The sequence below is a fragment of the Phocoena sinus genome, chromosome 8, assembly GCF_008692025.1.
Source record: "Phocoena sinus isolate mPhoSin1 chromosome 8, mPhoSin1.pri, whole genome shotgun sequence".
NCBI lineage: Eukaryota > Metazoa > Chordata > Mammalia > Artiodactyla > Phocoenidae > Phocoena > Phocoena sinus.
The window spans coordinates 74,237,971-74,254,896 of record NC_045770.1 but is presented as its reverse complement, the minus strand read 5'-3'; the positions used below and the strand labels follow the sequence as shown (position 1 = coordinate 74,254,896).

At 44.9% G+C, this 16,926-nt stretch overlaps 1 protein-coding gene across 1 annotated transcript in view; it reads right to left on the bottom strand.

The window, feature by feature from the left end:
* Positions 1 to 9,326: 9,326 nt before the first annotated feature.
* SLC6A5 (solute carrier family 6 member 5) overlaps positions 9,327 to 16,926 on the bottom strand; it is a 55,353-nt gene continuing 47,753 nt past the window's right edge. Inside the window, exons 15-17 of the mRNA XM_032641176.1 lie at positions 16,077 to 16,177; positions 11,903 to 12,070; positions 9,327 to 9,482 (exon numbers count right to left, since the gene is read on the bottom strand). Of these exons, the coding sequence (XP_032497067.1) occupies positions 9,327 to 9,482; positions 11,903 to 12,070; positions 16,077 to 16,177 (425 nt within the window). The remainder of the gene's footprint in view (positions 9,483 to 11,902; positions 12,071 to 16,076; positions 16,178 to 16,926) is intronic.

Below are 16,926 nucleotides of genomic sequence, written 5' to 3'. Positions count from 1 at the left end.
GGGAGCCAGGCTCTTCCCAGATCTCTGCTCCATCATTCCTAGAATGTAGTTCTTGTCCTCATGGCTCAGTATGGCTACTGGTACTCCAGCCATTAGATCCACATTCCAGACAGCAAATATGGAAGAGAATGAGAAGGAGAAGGGTATGCCTAGGAGCCCCATGTATCATTTCCACTCAAACTTCAGCAGAACCTAGTCACGTGGTCACTCCCTATGTATCTGTTAGCTACTGCAGCATAACAAACACCACTAAATTTCAGTGGCATCCAACACTAAGCATTTACTCCCACACATCTGCAGGTTGGCAAGGATTCAGCTCATTCAGTCTCATTCAGGCATGTGTGCTTCAGGCTACAGTGGCTGGGCTGATCCCACTTCTCACAGCAGGTCTGTGTGTCAGCTGAATGACTCTGTCCCACATGTCTTTCATCTTCCTTGGACCACTGGGCTAGCCAGGACATGTTCTTCTCATAGCACAAAGAGGATGTGAAAACAGGCCAGGTCTCCTGAGGTCTAGACTCAAAACTGGCACACTGGCACTTCTGCTTACATGCTAGTAAAGTCAAGGGACAAGTACAATCCGTCCACGATGAGGACATAACCTGGGTGTGATTCGGATCGGGGTGAAGACAAGTAGAGCCGGTAGTCCATCTACCATACCTGGCTGCAAGGGAACTAGGGAACGTCATGTTTTGAATGGGTGACAACAAGCCTAGCTAAAGTCAGAAATGTTCCTGAGGAAGGCAAGAACAGAAGTTCAGAGAAATTCAGTCTCTATGACACTCCCTCACCTTGTTCCAGTTTTGCAAAATACCAATACTGGTCTAGTGCGAGGTCATCATCATTCTTACCCTCACCCCAAGACACAGGGTGTATAAGAAACACTCACCTGAAGGCAGGAAAAGAGAGGGACTGCACACCAAGATTGTCACAAGCCTACGCTTAGCAGTGCTCTCCACTTTCAAGCAAGTGGGGCAGAGTGATTTTTTTATTATTATTATTATGGTCTCTTCTCAAAACCCACAGCCAAGAAAGATCAAATTCATACAACCTTGGAAGGTAGCACCCAAAGCTCTCTCGGTGCATCTCTCCCCAACACCAGCATGGGATGCAGATGGCATGCAGTCTGGTTGCAAATGGTACAAATGAGTATCCCTCGTAAATAACCACAGAATGCCTTAGCCTCCCCTTCCTGAGTGAGAGGAGAAAGCAGAAGGAACCGAGTAATGGGATAAGAACATCCAGGCTGTCCTGAGGATCCTGAGTCCCACCTCAAAGCCCCACCTGTCCCAGCACGTCCCCTGGACTCTGAGAATTTGCCGAGATCCAGAAACTAACATGGCAGCACCTGGCAGGGCAAGAGTCTCCAGGACCATGCTCCAGCCTCTGTCCCTATTGGCTGGTGTCATCTCCATGCTGATTGCTCACATTTTTAAGTATAACCCCTGATGGCCCTAGTCACATGAGTCAGAAAGGAGATTACCTATAAACAGACCCCTATGTTTCTAGGTTTACGACCTGGTGCCTTGGTGTTTCTTCTAACATTTTGAAAAGGCTGGTTTCTTGAACAATCAAACCAGTGTTCTTGCCCCAGGTCTTTCCCCACTTCCACCGATCCTTGACACTGTGACCAGGTCAATATTCCGAATGCACAGATCTGACTATAACAGTAAATATCCAACATTTATCTGTGGTGTTAAATTTGCACATACAGATTTTAACTTAATGCTCATAGCAATTATGTGAGATGGGTATAAGTTTTCCAACTGTACCAGTAAGAAAACTGAGACTGTGCTAATAAGATACAGAGCCGGCACTTGAACTCGGGACAGTGCTTTGTCTCTGGCATCATGGATGCCTCTGCCAGGAGATATCTCTCCATGATTCAATAACCGTCCCCGGTAGCCTCTGAACTCTTCTTGTTGCCACTGAAGGCACCTGACTGTCAAGTCCTAAACTCTGTTTTCAGCCTTAGTTCTCACTTCCACAAGCATATGTGATGCTTTCCAATTTCGCCCACCACTCTTCCTTGAAAGAGTCCTATCCTCATACCATCACTCACTTGCTTTCATCCACCTGGGAAGCTCATCCTAATACCTTCCTCATGGTCAAAACCTCCCCCGTGTCCCTATCTCCTGAAGTCCTGCCTAATCCTCTCAGCCAGAAGGAATTTCTTCCTCTGCATCCCCTCAGTATGTTCTTGTCCTAAATCCTGTGGCCACACTTCGTACTTGCCACCGTGTGTTATGGCAACGTGTGTACCTGTCTTAAAGCCCCGCTGGCTCTGAGTAACCTGGAGGGAGAGACCAAGTCTTACTCGTGTTTTTCCTACATGTTATAACACTGAGCTCTGTTCCTTGTACAGAGCCAGTACTCAGTATTTGCTCATTTGACTAAAAAATGCATTTATTACCTACTGTGTCACAAATTATTAGGTACTGGAACTATGTTAACATCTTAACATAATTAAGACATTGAGTAGAGTGTAAAAATAAATACATGAGTGAACGGATCAATAATGATGAAAATGTGATTCTGTTTCAATGCCGATCCACACTCTATTCCAGATGTTATTTTCTCCTCATCCTACAAGCAACAGGAGAAGTTTTCTGCAAAAGGGAATGGGGCTGGGTTCAATGACTTACAATATGAAAATTCTCATAAAATTACAGATTACACTAAAAGGCAAGAAAGGAGCGGCCCAAACCACACACAGTCTCAGTTTATGCAGTAGAATGTGTAACTCAGAGAAGTAAATCCACTTTTGTCAACTTGAGAAAGGCACTGGAGGAGCTTTCTCCTGTAAAAGGCTCCTATGGTGAACCTTTCAGACAGCGACTACCCACCCTCCTTGCATTGCCTTGTAAATCCAGTTCCCACAAAACAGACTGTCATAGAAGAATCTGTGTATCAGAGATGCTGGAATAAATGACCTTGGACTTCTATGCAGCTGTGAGATTCTGAATGTCTGGCTCCAGGAGAGACATCTGAGGAGATGGAGGAAGGAGGCATGAACAAAAGCAGAGAACAAAGGGGCAGGACTGAGCTCCTTAGGAAAATAGCCACAAAGTCCAGGGGGAGGAATAGTTGCCAAACAAATGAAAACGAGATGAAAGGTTGGACGCAGGAAGCCAGGGGAGGTATCAGAGCAAACACCGTTAGCTCCTTCCAGAAAGATCCTTGTACCCTCTTTAACAGCCTAGAGTAGATCAACCTGCTACAGATGTGTGGGCGCTAAGCTTCCCACATTTCATTATCCCCATTTAGGGAAAGACTGTTTAAAGGGGTACATACACATACGTACGCTACTATATATAAACCAGATAACCAACAAGGACCCACTGTATAGCACAGGGAACTGAACTCAATATTTTCTCATAACCCGTAACGGAAAAGAATCTGAAAAAGAATATATATACACATACACATTCGTATAACTGAATCACTTTGCTGTACACCTGAAACTAACACATCATTGTAAATCAACTATACTTCAATAAAAAAAATAAATACTATAGGGCTATAAAAACACAACAGCGCATTTCCAAGTGAAATTCCATGGTGTCTGGGCTCTGCTTTGAAATACACCAAAGAAATAAAGTTTCAGTTCATAGTGGGGAGAGGGATACATGAAATAAACTTGGACATGAGTTGATAATTGTTGAAACTGAGTGATGTGGACATGGGAGTTCATTTTTCCACACTCTCCACTTTTATATATGCTTGAGAATTTTCCAGAAAAAGTTAAAACACAACTGAGCAAATACATCACAGGAAGGAAATCAAGGATGACAAGCCAGCACTAAATTCTGATGCCATGGAGCGTTCTTCTTTCAAGATGAGGTCTTCACTGAGTTTGCTGTTTGCGGCTCCGTCTGCCTGCTGAAGCACAGTATTATGGACAAGCCTGAGGGGGGGTGTGGAAGCCTCCTTACCACAGGATGGACACCTATGCCCATGGCCTGGGGTTTGCAGCATCAGCTTCTGAGGGCATCTCTTTTCCCACCAAGAGCGGTGCAGCTCATGCCCATAGCCTGCCCACGTGGCAGCTGAAGTTGGAGGTGGAATGCGAGTGTCTGTGTTTATTGGAGGAGGACAGGGTCAAGCTTCCGGGTTAACATGATCAGACAGGAGCGCCCAGCTGCCAGTCTCCACACATGATACCAGAGCTCAGGGACCCTCTCTGGGCAGGGAATGTGCGGGCTCCACACACTTAAAAGGAGAGGAATGACATTTATTTGCTTGTGTGTCGGTTTAATATGGGTAGTCTTTCTGCTAAGCTCTGTGTTCCATGAGCTCTGGGACTGTTTTATTTTTTATTCAGTGTTGCCTGGGGTCTGACTCAGTGGAGGAGCAACGTAAATGTTTGCGGAACTGAAACAAAGTTGAATTGAAGACTGACAAAACGGTCATTAAAACGCACCCAAGGATTTAACTTGCCCAATCCTTCTGTTCAGATTCACTCAGATCCTCTCTCCCTCCCTCTCTCTCCTTCCCCAGGAGGGATGATTAGTGTATTCCGATGGCTAAGAATATAACAATTTCATTGATATTTGTTTCTGCAGCAGTGCAATATCTCATTTTCCCGAGAAGGCAGTTTTCCATTTCTGTTCCAGGTTTCTCCCAACAAAACAGATCAATCCTGGGAATACCTGAAGGCCACTTGTTAAGAAAGAAAGAATGTGCGTAATGGGTTTGAAATAGACACAATTCTGTAATCATCAGGTTAAACACTGACATTTATTTAGGGCTTTGTGGACTCATACATTATTAGGATAAATTCTAATTTATATCAGTATATAATAGGCAAATATATAATACCATAAATTGCATTTGTACACATAAATACAAAATTTGAGGTAGGGCCTCAAGAATAATGACTTCTTAAATGAATAACGCACAGTATATAATATGTACTCTCTAAGATATATATATGATGCATCAGTTATAATGTAATATATTTTCTTCAAGTACAGTTAATGAAAAAATATAAGGACCTGATTACGGAACATATCTTTATTCATAGGCGACCAGACCATGTAAGATGCCTGCATTTAGGACATTAGCCAAGTACACAATTTAAGAATAAACCTATTCCATGATAGGTCCATATAAAGTGCAAAAAAAGACCAAAAGAATGAGAGACTAAACAGCTCCTGGTCAGTTACTAGGTATCACCCTAACGATAAAATACACCTATAAGCTCCTAGTCAGTTACTAGGTATCACCCTAACGATAAAATACACCTATAAGGCAAACGGTTACCTGAAGATGTATTTAATCCATAGCAGGTAAATCAAACCACTGCTTGCTCTTCAGAGGTGATGAATGCCCAATCTGAGAACCCTTTCTCTTTCGCTGCAGGCTGCTCAGAGGTGACCCAAGCAGAGACCACAATTCAAAATGACTTGGCCTTTCTGTACAGCTGAAGCAAAATCCAGGAAAGATAGGAAGCTTCACTTTTGCAAATCCTAGGGCCACTTTGCAGAGAAATTAGTATCAAGATTAAATCGCCCAAACCTTTGCTCCCAGCCTGGAGGTTTTCTGCGTGATACCTGGTATGAAACATAGGTAACACTCATTCCACTCGTTGGCCTTGGTCTTTATTTCTCTGCAAGATAACCTACCACCCAGCCGGCCCTCGCTCGAGTCATCTGCCTCAGAGAAGCGTGTCACAGGCCCAAATCCAAGTGCAGCAGCCGTATGATCTTGCCATCGCACTTACTTAAAGTAATAGTTATTGTGCAAGTCTCTGAGAAGAGAATGATGACCGATAACCGATAGCCAAGGGAACAAAGAAGAAAGAAAAATATCTTAATTTCAGGCATGGGAAAACCATGCTGACAGGTTAAGGTTATCAGGAAGCACTGAGGCACATGTAGATAACAAAATTAGAACTTAATTAAAGGAAAACTCCACTCCAGTGCAACACTAGCAAAGACAACCCAAGTCTTATCCATTTCCGGGTCATTGCGTTCAGTGTCCTTTTAAAGTGCCACTCACCGAAAAACAAGTTGATTTCCATCTCTGACACACCAAAAACACACTGGAAATTTTAAAGACGTTGAGGTCATCGAGATTTTGCATTGACCACAGATTTCATGCAATAAATAAATATAAAAGAAAAAGAGAAAAAACACCAGACTGGACACATTTGTACATGGCAAACACACAGCCTTAAAGAGATTAAAAGTTACTAATATGCAAGACACATATTTGCATAAGAAGCCACAACACCAATTGTAAGACATATACATTTTTTTCTCCTTTAAGGATATTACAGCGTTACCGTTTTCAACATATGGCTTTTTTTTTCTCTGGATGGGTTTCTGGCATTTGTTGGTATTAGGAAATAATCTCACAAGTGGAAAATACCCCACCCTTCTGCACAGTGAACCAATGAAAGTCTTTCCTCAGCGACTCGGTTTTTGCCTCAGTTTGAAGGGGAACTCTCAAGTGGCACCTTATGACAATGCTGCTCATTTTATTTTTATTCGTTCACTTCTTTCCCTTCCGCTTGACAGTGCATTTTAATAGCATGGAAACATCCATCTGGTCATACGCATCTCAGCTCTTAGCGTCCCAGCCAAGTCTAGGGGAGGTGCAGCCTGAGTAGATTGGTGATGACTAGAAACAGCTCAGATACTGAACACATCTCTGGCAAGGAAAGCCTCAAAAGTTAAACACGACTGCAGAAACTGGCAAAACTAAACTCACAAGGTAACTATTTCCAGATAAGTTCAGAACCTTCCACCTTTAAGGAAACCGTACATAAAACTTGGAAGTTGTAGGAAAAAGGAAAAACAAAAACCAAAACCCAGCTGCTCAGGGAACAGGTCCTGGGTCTTAACTGGACAAATTGTAATGAATACAAATGTCGCTGCCCCCAAATGCAAAACACACTAGCTAGTGAGGCTGTCCCCACTCTGACAATTAAGTTAACTTGCAGTGTGTACAAAACAAATCTGGCAGCATCCATGAGTTTTTCCCCCTTTCTTTTAATCACAACAGCAATAATTAACAGAAACTGGGTTGGCATCCGGCATCAGACTCGAGTTTTAGCCAAGAGGCAAGAGAGGAAAGCCAAAAACCACTCATCCTGACACAAACGTACCAGTCCTATGGGAGAATGCTAATTGATTTCAGCTCTCTTCTTCAACCTTCAAATGGGAAAGGCTGCAGGACATTTCCAAACCTAAGTTAGTCCTTCCTTCCTCTCCCACCTCATCAGATATCAACTGGAGAGGCTAATTTTTGGTACCACTATGCGGAATCTGCTACAGCAAAGGGGGCTTCTCTACAATATGGCTTTCTTGGGGAAACCAGTGTTAATGGCGGACAGGTCACCATGGGAAACACTGGGACAGGGGAAGCCACAACTCAGCTTCCTAAAGCTAAGTCTAGGGGAAGCTTAGGATTCAGCCTCTGTGATGGAGTCTAGTAAGTTCTAGCTTTGGGAGGTAAGCAGAAGAAGAGAACGAGGAGGGGGAAGAACAAACGTGCCCTGCAGACAAAAGAGATGAAAAACCTAAAGTTCGAAACCCATCTTTGTTTCCTTTTCTGAAAGTTTCCACAGGCTGCTCTTGAAAACCGGAAGTTCACGTTGGTGTTGGCAAATGACAACAATATTTGCCCCAGAAAAGGGAGAGTTCAGTAAGATGAGTTGAGATTTTCCTTTTTCCTTAACAAATGAAGTCATTTTTTAAAAAGTGTTACTTTAAGGTCTATTGTTGGGTTTCATTACTGTTCAACAGGATGAAAATGGCACATCAATATACAAGATTTGAACTGAAAACTTTGCCTGAGACCCTGTAATACGAAGACAAACAAATAAGAAAATGATTGAAATGGTCTCCCCTAAGGAAACAATTTTAGGTTTAGATATTATCACTGTAAGGGAAAAAAAAAAACAAACAAACCCAGACTACACTATCCTACACTCACCATCTCTACAGTGATTAATATTTATAAAGACAGAAAACACCACTACAAGTACACACTACGTGAACACATATCACATTATAGAAATCTCATATATGTATGTTCAGGATACAAGAAGATAATAAAGGTTACGGCTTCACCAACCTCTGCGGACTTATGATTCGCTCTCATTAGAGTGTGGTTATGAGTACTGTGAATTGGGAACTCTTAAAATTGAATTAGCTAAATGTAGTCTTAAAAGCTATAGCTTTAATTAGCTCACTTGCTACTGACCTACCCTGTACCTAACAGAAATCTCTGTAAATACAGTGACCTAAATGTACTACCAGTGCAGTGAATATTGTGGTTGCTTTCTCTTCAACTCTCCATTTCTTTGATTCTATGGCCACAATCGGCATTGACTGTGAATGAAAAAATGAAGAGTAAAAACGGAGACATGTTTTTTAAGAGTTTGTGTCTTATATATATAATATATAGACAGAACCGGGGTAAGTCTTGTTTTCCCAGAGGCTGAAAGACAAGGTAGCTACAGCTCATAGAAAGACATTTAGAAGAGAAGAAACATGGAATGGTGACATTGAACCACAGTGCTAGACGTCATGGAGAAACAAAAAGGGCACTCTGCTATGAATGTACAACTTTGGGCACAAATACAATGCAGAGGTGGAGGAAAGGATCCAAAGAATTCACAAATATGGTTATTCAAAAAAAAAGACAACTGAGGGGAGAGAACCAACTCTTCACTGAGATTTGCAGTTTGCAGAGAGAAAGCATCTGAGTCCTTGGTACACTTGAGACAGTTGGTCCAGATGAAGGAAACAGAGCCCCAGTCATGAATGGAAATGGGAACTTCACCACCTAGGGGGCGTCCAAATCCACCGGCTCGTTTTACTCAAAACCATTTTCTGACCATTGCTGACCCTCCAAAGGTACCCAGTCCTGAACTTTGGGTGTCGGAATGAAATCACTACGTTGCTCAGATGAGTCCAAACTAACGGTCTGGTTATCCTGCCATTCTGCTGCATAAGCCTGACTGGCACCAACAGTGACGACCACAGAGGACGCTTCTCTACTGACCAACGCACGTACATCTACTTGAGACTTCGCTGGAAAGCGCTCCCCTAGTTGATTCGAGCCTGCGGGGTAAACCCCACCAGAAACTGACAGCATGGACACAGGCAAACCGCTCTTCAAGTGGTCCATCTAGCTCCCGGCTACAGCATGCGACACTATGTCCTACTTTTCTAAGTCACCACTCTCGTGCACGGGTATGAACCGAGATGTGGGGAGAGAGAAGAAGAAAAATGGGAAGAGAGCTGGGGAAAACACTAGGGGAAGGCAGAGAGCAGAAACGGAATCAAGTCTGGGCCACCCATGCCATCGGACTAGCACTGGGTACCCAGTTCCAAATCCTTCACTGGCAGTTTGAGTCCCAGGGAAGAGGTTCCCAAGGGGTCGATCATGTTCTTGTAACGCTCCCCACGGTGCTGAGCTAAGAAGGGGCCCCAGTCCGGCTGCGGCGAGCACACCAACTTCAGCCTCTGCAAAGAAGCCAAAGACACACAGGGTCACAGAAGCAAAGCACCCTCTTCCCCCAGGCACCACCCACCCATCCCCAAACTGCGTGTGACCACATCCGCCAGAACGCCTCCTAGAACCAAGAGGTCCCCCACCAAGAGAAGCAGTTAGGAAGATCAGCCCCATTAATTAACAAGGCCAGGGATGCAGTTAAGAGGAGACTTAGTTTAGTTCACTGGAAATTATTTATATCACCCTGCAAGCAATATTACAGTTGCCCAGGGTTTGCCTTGCACAAGATTAATAGAGAATAAAGGGCCCAGATTTTAATTATACATTTTTTCCCCTCCAAATGGAGAGGATCTACAAGCTGCTCTCTCCACTGCCAAATGCAGTCTGCAAAGGACATGTACTCACTTTTGTTCTGTAGCCTCAACAGTGAGTTGTTATATCAAAATAATTGGATTTTGTTTAGCATATTTCCCCAAAGTATATAAATGGCCGGGAAAAAAAACCCTCAACCACAAAGATACATTGCCAAGAGTGAGCAAAGATTTTAATTATCTGTTGACAAAAATACACGCTTCTGACTTGGTTCAGAAGTGTGGGTTCTTGCAGGCAAGCTAAAAATAATGGGAATGTCTCTAATCCGTCAACTGAACCTTTCATGGAAAACATAATTTGACTGGAGCATTTTCTAGAAAAAGGAAAGAAAACATATTTCTGACTACATAAGAGGGAACAGGTATGTGTTTATTACCTATTAAAGTGAAGATGCTTCTTATAGCTGTTAGCTTAATCTCCCCTTAATCATCAGTTTGCAACCTTCGTGTCCCGAACCAACCATAATAAATGTATACTGCCGACTCAGCCGTTTAGAGGATTTCAGCCTAAGACAAAAGTAGCAGAGGCTAAAGCAGCTTCTGTTCAGAGGGACAGAGATTTCTGGGTCAGTGGGTAGGAGGTCCATCTGAGGCTCGGGCAAGCCATCCCTGGCGGTGAGAGGGCGGAGTCAATTTACCTTAAGGAGATAACGATTTCCTGAGGATGGAAACTGGAACACTGCTTCAGTAAGAAGACTCCTGCATCTCCCTTTGTCAACTCTGCCTCCATCTTTAGTCCAATAAAAACAAAGGCCAGGGCTTCCCTGGTGGCGCAGGGGTTGAGAGTCCGCCTGCCGATGCAGGGGACGTGGGTTTGTGTCCCGGTCCGGGAAGATCCCACGTGCCGCGGAGCGGCTGGGCCCGTGAGCCATGGCCGCTGAGCCTGCGCGTCCGGAGCCTGTGCTCCGCAACGGGAGAGGCCACAGCAGTGAGAGGCCCGCGTACCGCAAAAAAAAAAAAAAAAACAAAAAAACCCCACAAAGGCCACCTCCTCATCGCGTGGACATGCGTGTAAGGCGTTTACTCACATGCTCTATTCCCATCTGCTTCTCCCCTCCCGAGCCTGCGAGAGACGCTCCAGGGCCTTCTCCTCCTCAATCTGGCTGACCAAGAGCAAAACCCACCCTGCTGTTCTTCACTACCCTCATCAGCAGGTGTTTCTTTGCCTGAGTCTAATCCAATGCCTCTCAAGCTTGAATTTGCATCAGAATCACCTGGGGGCTCGTTAAACAATGGACGCCAGAGTCCTACTTCCCTGAGAGTCTAGTTCTGCGGAGCAGAGTTGGAGCCCGATCATTTGCATTTCCATAGTCCCTGGGCCAGACCAAAATGGCAGCCCTCTGGACCGCCGAGACAAGGCAGTGCCGATCTCTTCCTAACACGTCTGAGCACGTGATTTCTCATGAATAACAGAAGCCTGACCACACTTCACTGGTGGCTCAGCAAGTAGCAGTCCCCTTACCATCCTCTCTGGAGTGAGGGTGGGGAGTTTTTTGCATTAGAAATGGGAAATGGGTCCAGCAAGGGACTAACCGACAAAGACAACCAACATGCCTTATACCAGGCATGCCCTGGACCTTTCATTACATCCTTCGGGGATGGTGACATTTAAATCAGCTTGGACCCCTCAGCCATGCCTAACACAGGCATAGCAGGAAGGGGGAGTGATTTTAAACGTAATCGTAATAGGTGTTTGGGGGGAGGCACCTCGGACAGAGAGGAACATCAGGAAAGGGGGAATCTGATGTGTGGTTAAAAACCAAACACTGGGATTTAAGCTCTGGATGAGGGGAGAAGAGGGGGAAGCACCAGGAGAGAGGCAACACTGATCGTTTATTCCCCAGAGCCACTGCTCAGCCACTGGACTGGCTGAGTCCCTCCATGAGAGGACTAATACATAATAAAAATGGGTTTAATAGAAACGGTAGCAACTGTAACCACTTAATCACCATGTCTCCCCTTAGAATAAGTTCACCGAATCTTTTGTTTTTTTAAAGCACAGAGCTCTCGGAGCTTCTGCCCTGGGAGGGGACGGCAGGAGAGGGAGCTGATACAATTACCTCAATAAATCTGCCAGGAGCCAGATGCATTTTTATCACAAACATAATCGGGATCCAGATAACGGAACAGGCGAGCATTAGCCATCCGAGCACCATGGACCAGTTAGGGTAGCGGTAAGAGCCATAGGTCATGGGCTCCCACTGGTAAAAGCTGAAGCAAAGGATAAACTAGGAAGAAAAGAGAAACACACGCGTTAGGGTGGGGATGTGAAGCATTCCTTCAACAGTCATGTACTGGACGCCTGCTGTGAGTTGGCTGCTTCTTTGTCTATTATCTCATTTTACCCCAATAACGACCCTGAAAGGGAAGTATTATTACTTCATTTTCTAAATGAAGAAACTGGATTTCACAGAGATGAACGTGACACACACCGAGCCGCTGATGCTGCGTTCGCCATCCCATAAAAACTAAGCAATGCATATGGGTGTCTATACACACAGACTGGCTGAGAGGATGATTTTAAAGGCTATACACCAAGGTGACGGAGGGGTGGAGGCAGGAGAGGGGATGGTGGATGTTTTTAAGGAGAGGGGTGTCTCTACTGTCTATAATGGATAATCAAGCTTTTGTTATAAGGAAAAAATCCATTAGATTAATGTGAAAAATGAATAAAATCTACTTTGCTTTCACCTCGAATGGGGAAGAGCCCATCTGCAAGTTTGCTTTCACCTCGAATGGGGAAGAGCCCATCTGCAAGAGCTGCCTCTAAGGCCGGCTGAGAGGTCCCCAAGCAGTGGCTGAGCAAGAAGTTTGGTCCTATAATCAGCTGTGGGACAAAGAGAGTGGAGGCCCAGCCCACCCCTCAACTGATGCGAGGTGAACGGGCCTCGTCAGCAACCCATGAGCCGAGAGGCCGGGGACGGGCAGGCTAATCCTAGCTCTACCACTAATTGGCTGAGGGACCTGTATGTCTCAGACTTCTCTGCTATATAACAGATCCACTTCACACCAGGTACACAACACAGGGATTTTCTGGGAACAACAGTCTGGTATTTACTCAGGAGCCCCCCGCCGTTTTCCCCCATCACCGCATACTTTGGCTGGCAACAGTGACGCGAGCCCTCTGAAGTCTTAGTTAGTGCAGCTGAGGGGGAACAAGGCGACAGATATGCTGGAAAAAGAGGCACCGAAAAGGACAGAAGAGGGGTCCTAACGCTCTAGCCAAGCCTCTGTTGGGGGAGGGGGCACCGCCCTCAGAAAATTGAGTTCTTCCCTGTATTCACCCCGCCTATGGCAGCCTCCGCCTAGAACAATGTACCTGCCTAAGTCCTTCCCTCCTCCCCAGCTCTCTCATTCTATCTTAAGCAGTAAAAGAACTGCCTGAAAATGATTAGAGGGAATTATGTCAGGCGAGATAATATATGGAAGTGTTTGGGGAAAGTGTGAAGCATTAGACAAATGTAAGGCATCTGTATGATTGCAGTAAAGCCCAGGCTGCCGGGGCAACTGATTATTTCAATGCAACAGCAGTTCAGTATATGGATTCGAAGCAACACGAGACTGAAGACAGTGGTTGAGAAAACTGCTCCTATAAGAGATATCTACTCTAGGCCCCCTTTTAAATATTTGCCCCTAGAGTTATAAGCTATATTAACCAGTCTATTGGAAGTATGGCCTAATGTAATTATGGTAAGTTGCTCCATTTCATTTACTATATAAATAGCAATACATCTGCTTATGTGTGTACATAATTCAGTAACGTGATCTGCCTATGTATACAATAATTGCACGCAGAATATTTATAGCTCTATAAATCCATGAAGGCACATATAAAAATGATCAATTTTATTTCAGGGTTTTTGAAGTCATTTAAACCCATAATCTCAGCTCATTCTAGCCTACTACAAGATAGCCATGTTACAGAAGGGCAAATGGCAAAAAAAGAAGGGTTAGCCTTGGTCCTTTTGATACCCATTTCCTATTACACAAATATCACATCAAATTTATCTGTGCAAACTTGGTCTTGCCATCAATTTCCCTCTGCCAAGTCAGGTTTGACAAAAACCCTGCCCTCAGATGAACCTGGCCATGAGAAAGGATAATTTAGCCACTGAGCCAGGGACCTCTCCACAGGTTTCTGAGGTGAGTTTTATAATGGAAATCGAGTAAAGCACAGCACAGTTGAGGAACTTTCTCAAAAAAACACAGCAAGTCCCTAGAATCCCTTTCCCCTGACATTCCGCTCCTAAAGAAGATTAGGATTATTTTAATCCAGAATTGGCCAAACTCCACTTGGAGATGAAAGCAACTAGGCTTTTAGAAATGTATTAGAAATGTATTTAGAAATGTATTATCTTGAAGCCTAGGTAGCCTTGGATTCCATTCTTATTCTGCCCCCTGCAAGCTTCGTGGCCTTGGGCAAGCTCCTTAGCCTCTCCAAGCCTCAGCACAGGCAACTGTAAAATGGGGGAAGAATCACCCACCAATCAGAGTGGTTGGGAGCTTGAGAGACATAGTTAATAAAGCAGCTACCACAAGTCATCCTGCTGATTATGATTATGTGGTCTGCATCTGCAGAGTATGAGATTCTCTAAAGCTTAATCTCTTCCAAGACAGGAGGGAACAGATTCTAACTTTGATTCCACCCAAGAATCAATTGTGTATAGTAGTAACTGAGGGACGTGGCAAAGCTCAGCAGAGATGGGGAACAGCGGGGAGGGGGGTCTCCTGTCTTCCTCCCAGGAGATGGGTAATTCTCCATCCTTCACACACACTTCAGTCCTGGATTCATGAAACTGAAAAGTCTACCTTAGTCCTTTTCAACTCTCATGCCCCAAATCTGGTGGGACTTCTCAGACAAATTACAGCCTCTGAAATGTGAGTACAGATGTGGGCTTCTGTATGATGTCTTCCTGTCAATGCAGAGGGACGTAAACGCTGAAGGGTTTTTCTGTCTAAACTTCTGTCTTTTCAGAAAGAAATTGAGATGTTTTGATTAAAACTCACTCTGTGACAGTTTGGGTTTTTTTTTTTTTTTAAGGAAAATATATGATTTCTCTACAATTTTACTGTCTTGTTTTCCTTTAAAGAAGCTGGTACGGTGTAGTAAAAGGGTCTTAATCTGGTTTCTAGTGCCACCTGCTGGGCCCAGGAGGAGCTACAGCCAGCTTCCTGCAGCCTTTGCCCAGATGACACCTACAAGCCAGGGAGGAAGAGAGGGAAAGGCAAGGTCTCTGTCAATTACTGTGCTTGGAGAGTAGATGGAGGCAAAGCCAGGAGCTGGGGCACAATAAAGGCAGTGACAGGATATGCCTGTAAGTCCCTATGCAGATTTACTGGCACATGAAGGGCTCTGATCTTTAAGAAGATGAATGTCAGATGATCTCAAAATGTCATCATCACACTTGAGGATGATAAGATAGTCCCCAAAAGCAATAAAAATGAACAATAAAAGTCTAACTTCTGCTATACATATTAGTTGTAGAGTAGCTGTGTTGAGCAGTGTTTAGGATTACGTGTTCTGGAGCCAGACTGCCTGGGTTTGAACCCAGGCTGTTGCTAATTATAGTTGTACAATCCTAGGCAAGTCACATAACCTCTGGGTGTCAGTTTCCCCATCCGTAAAATGGAGATGATTATAATACCAACCCCTCAGAGCAGCTGTGAGGGAGAGATGAGGTGATACATATAAATCAGCAGCCCCCAACATTTTTGGCACCAGGAACCAGTTTCATGGAGAGCAATTTTTCCATAGATGGGGGTGATGGTTCAGGCAGTAACACGGGCGATGGGGAGCCACGGGGAGCGGCAGATGAAGCTTCGCGCACTCACCCACCGCTCACCTCCTGCTGCGCGGCCCGCTTCCTAACAGGCCACAGACCGCTACCGGTCCTTGGCCTAGGGGCTGGGAACCCCTAATATAAAGCACTGTGCACAGAGCATGGACCCCAGTTAGCACATGGGAAATGTGATCACGTGAGGCAGACAGATATAATGGGAAATGTTCCATAGGGATGCTCCAAACTGTGCAAGCTTTGCACGCCATCAGTCAAGCACCTTTAGGCAAGGTGCTTCACCTCTTCAAATCTGCATTTCCTCAACTGAAAGACACGAGTAATACTCATCCTACCAGCTCCGCAGGCTCATCTGTATGTAGGCACAGGTCTTGTTCAACATAAAGCATCACATATGCACGCAAGGTGCTACCCATGCAATAAAGCACACGGTCCTTACAGTTAAAATGGTTGGAGTAACAAATGCCCAGCAGACTTTCCAGAAAACGTTTGGCTGGAATCCAATCATCATCTCGATATCTTCACAGAACCTCTGCAAGCCTGCAAAGAGACCAATGGGGATCAAGCATTAGGTGCCATGGCAGGGGATGGCGTGAGAGCCCCTCACTCGAGTGCCGTTGGCTGGGACGGCCCCATCCTGGTGTCAACGTGACCCCTATTTATGCAGGAAACCATCAGACAAATGACTCGCTGCCGGGAAGATTAAGGCAAATGGGACATTTAAATAGATAGTAAACACCCTCTGCAGTGAAGTTCAAAGCGAGTTGTCATCCCACCATGACATCTAAAAATCTCCATCCCGGCCTGCCCCGGGAGTCTCCACACTGCCACAGCCTGGCACAGTCACCCGTGCGGCTGCTTTTGGAGGTAGGCTCATGGGCTCAGCGACCAACTCTGACAAAGCCAATTAAGACTGTGATCGATAAGCACAGTGTGTTAGGAAAGCCTTGGGATTTTGAGGGAGACTCGCTGTATGTGGCTTTTTACCCCTCACCACCACAAGGACACTCTCCCATGAGTCAGTTTAACTCTGCTCTATGTAAGATGCTACAGGCAGGCAAGAACCAAAGTGAACGCCACGTGGCCATCACCCACTTTGTTGGAACTCAGAGGATTGCGAGCTTCTTGGTCGCTGATCAACATAACTACGTAAAGTAAAAAGCAGACAAGAGAGTTATTCTCAGGACCCCACGTAACCGGCATCCACTCTCTGAAAGGAAAAGCGACAGAGGATGTTTGAGGAGGGAACGGTTTCCTGTATTGTTTCCTGAGCTCATCAGAAGCACAGC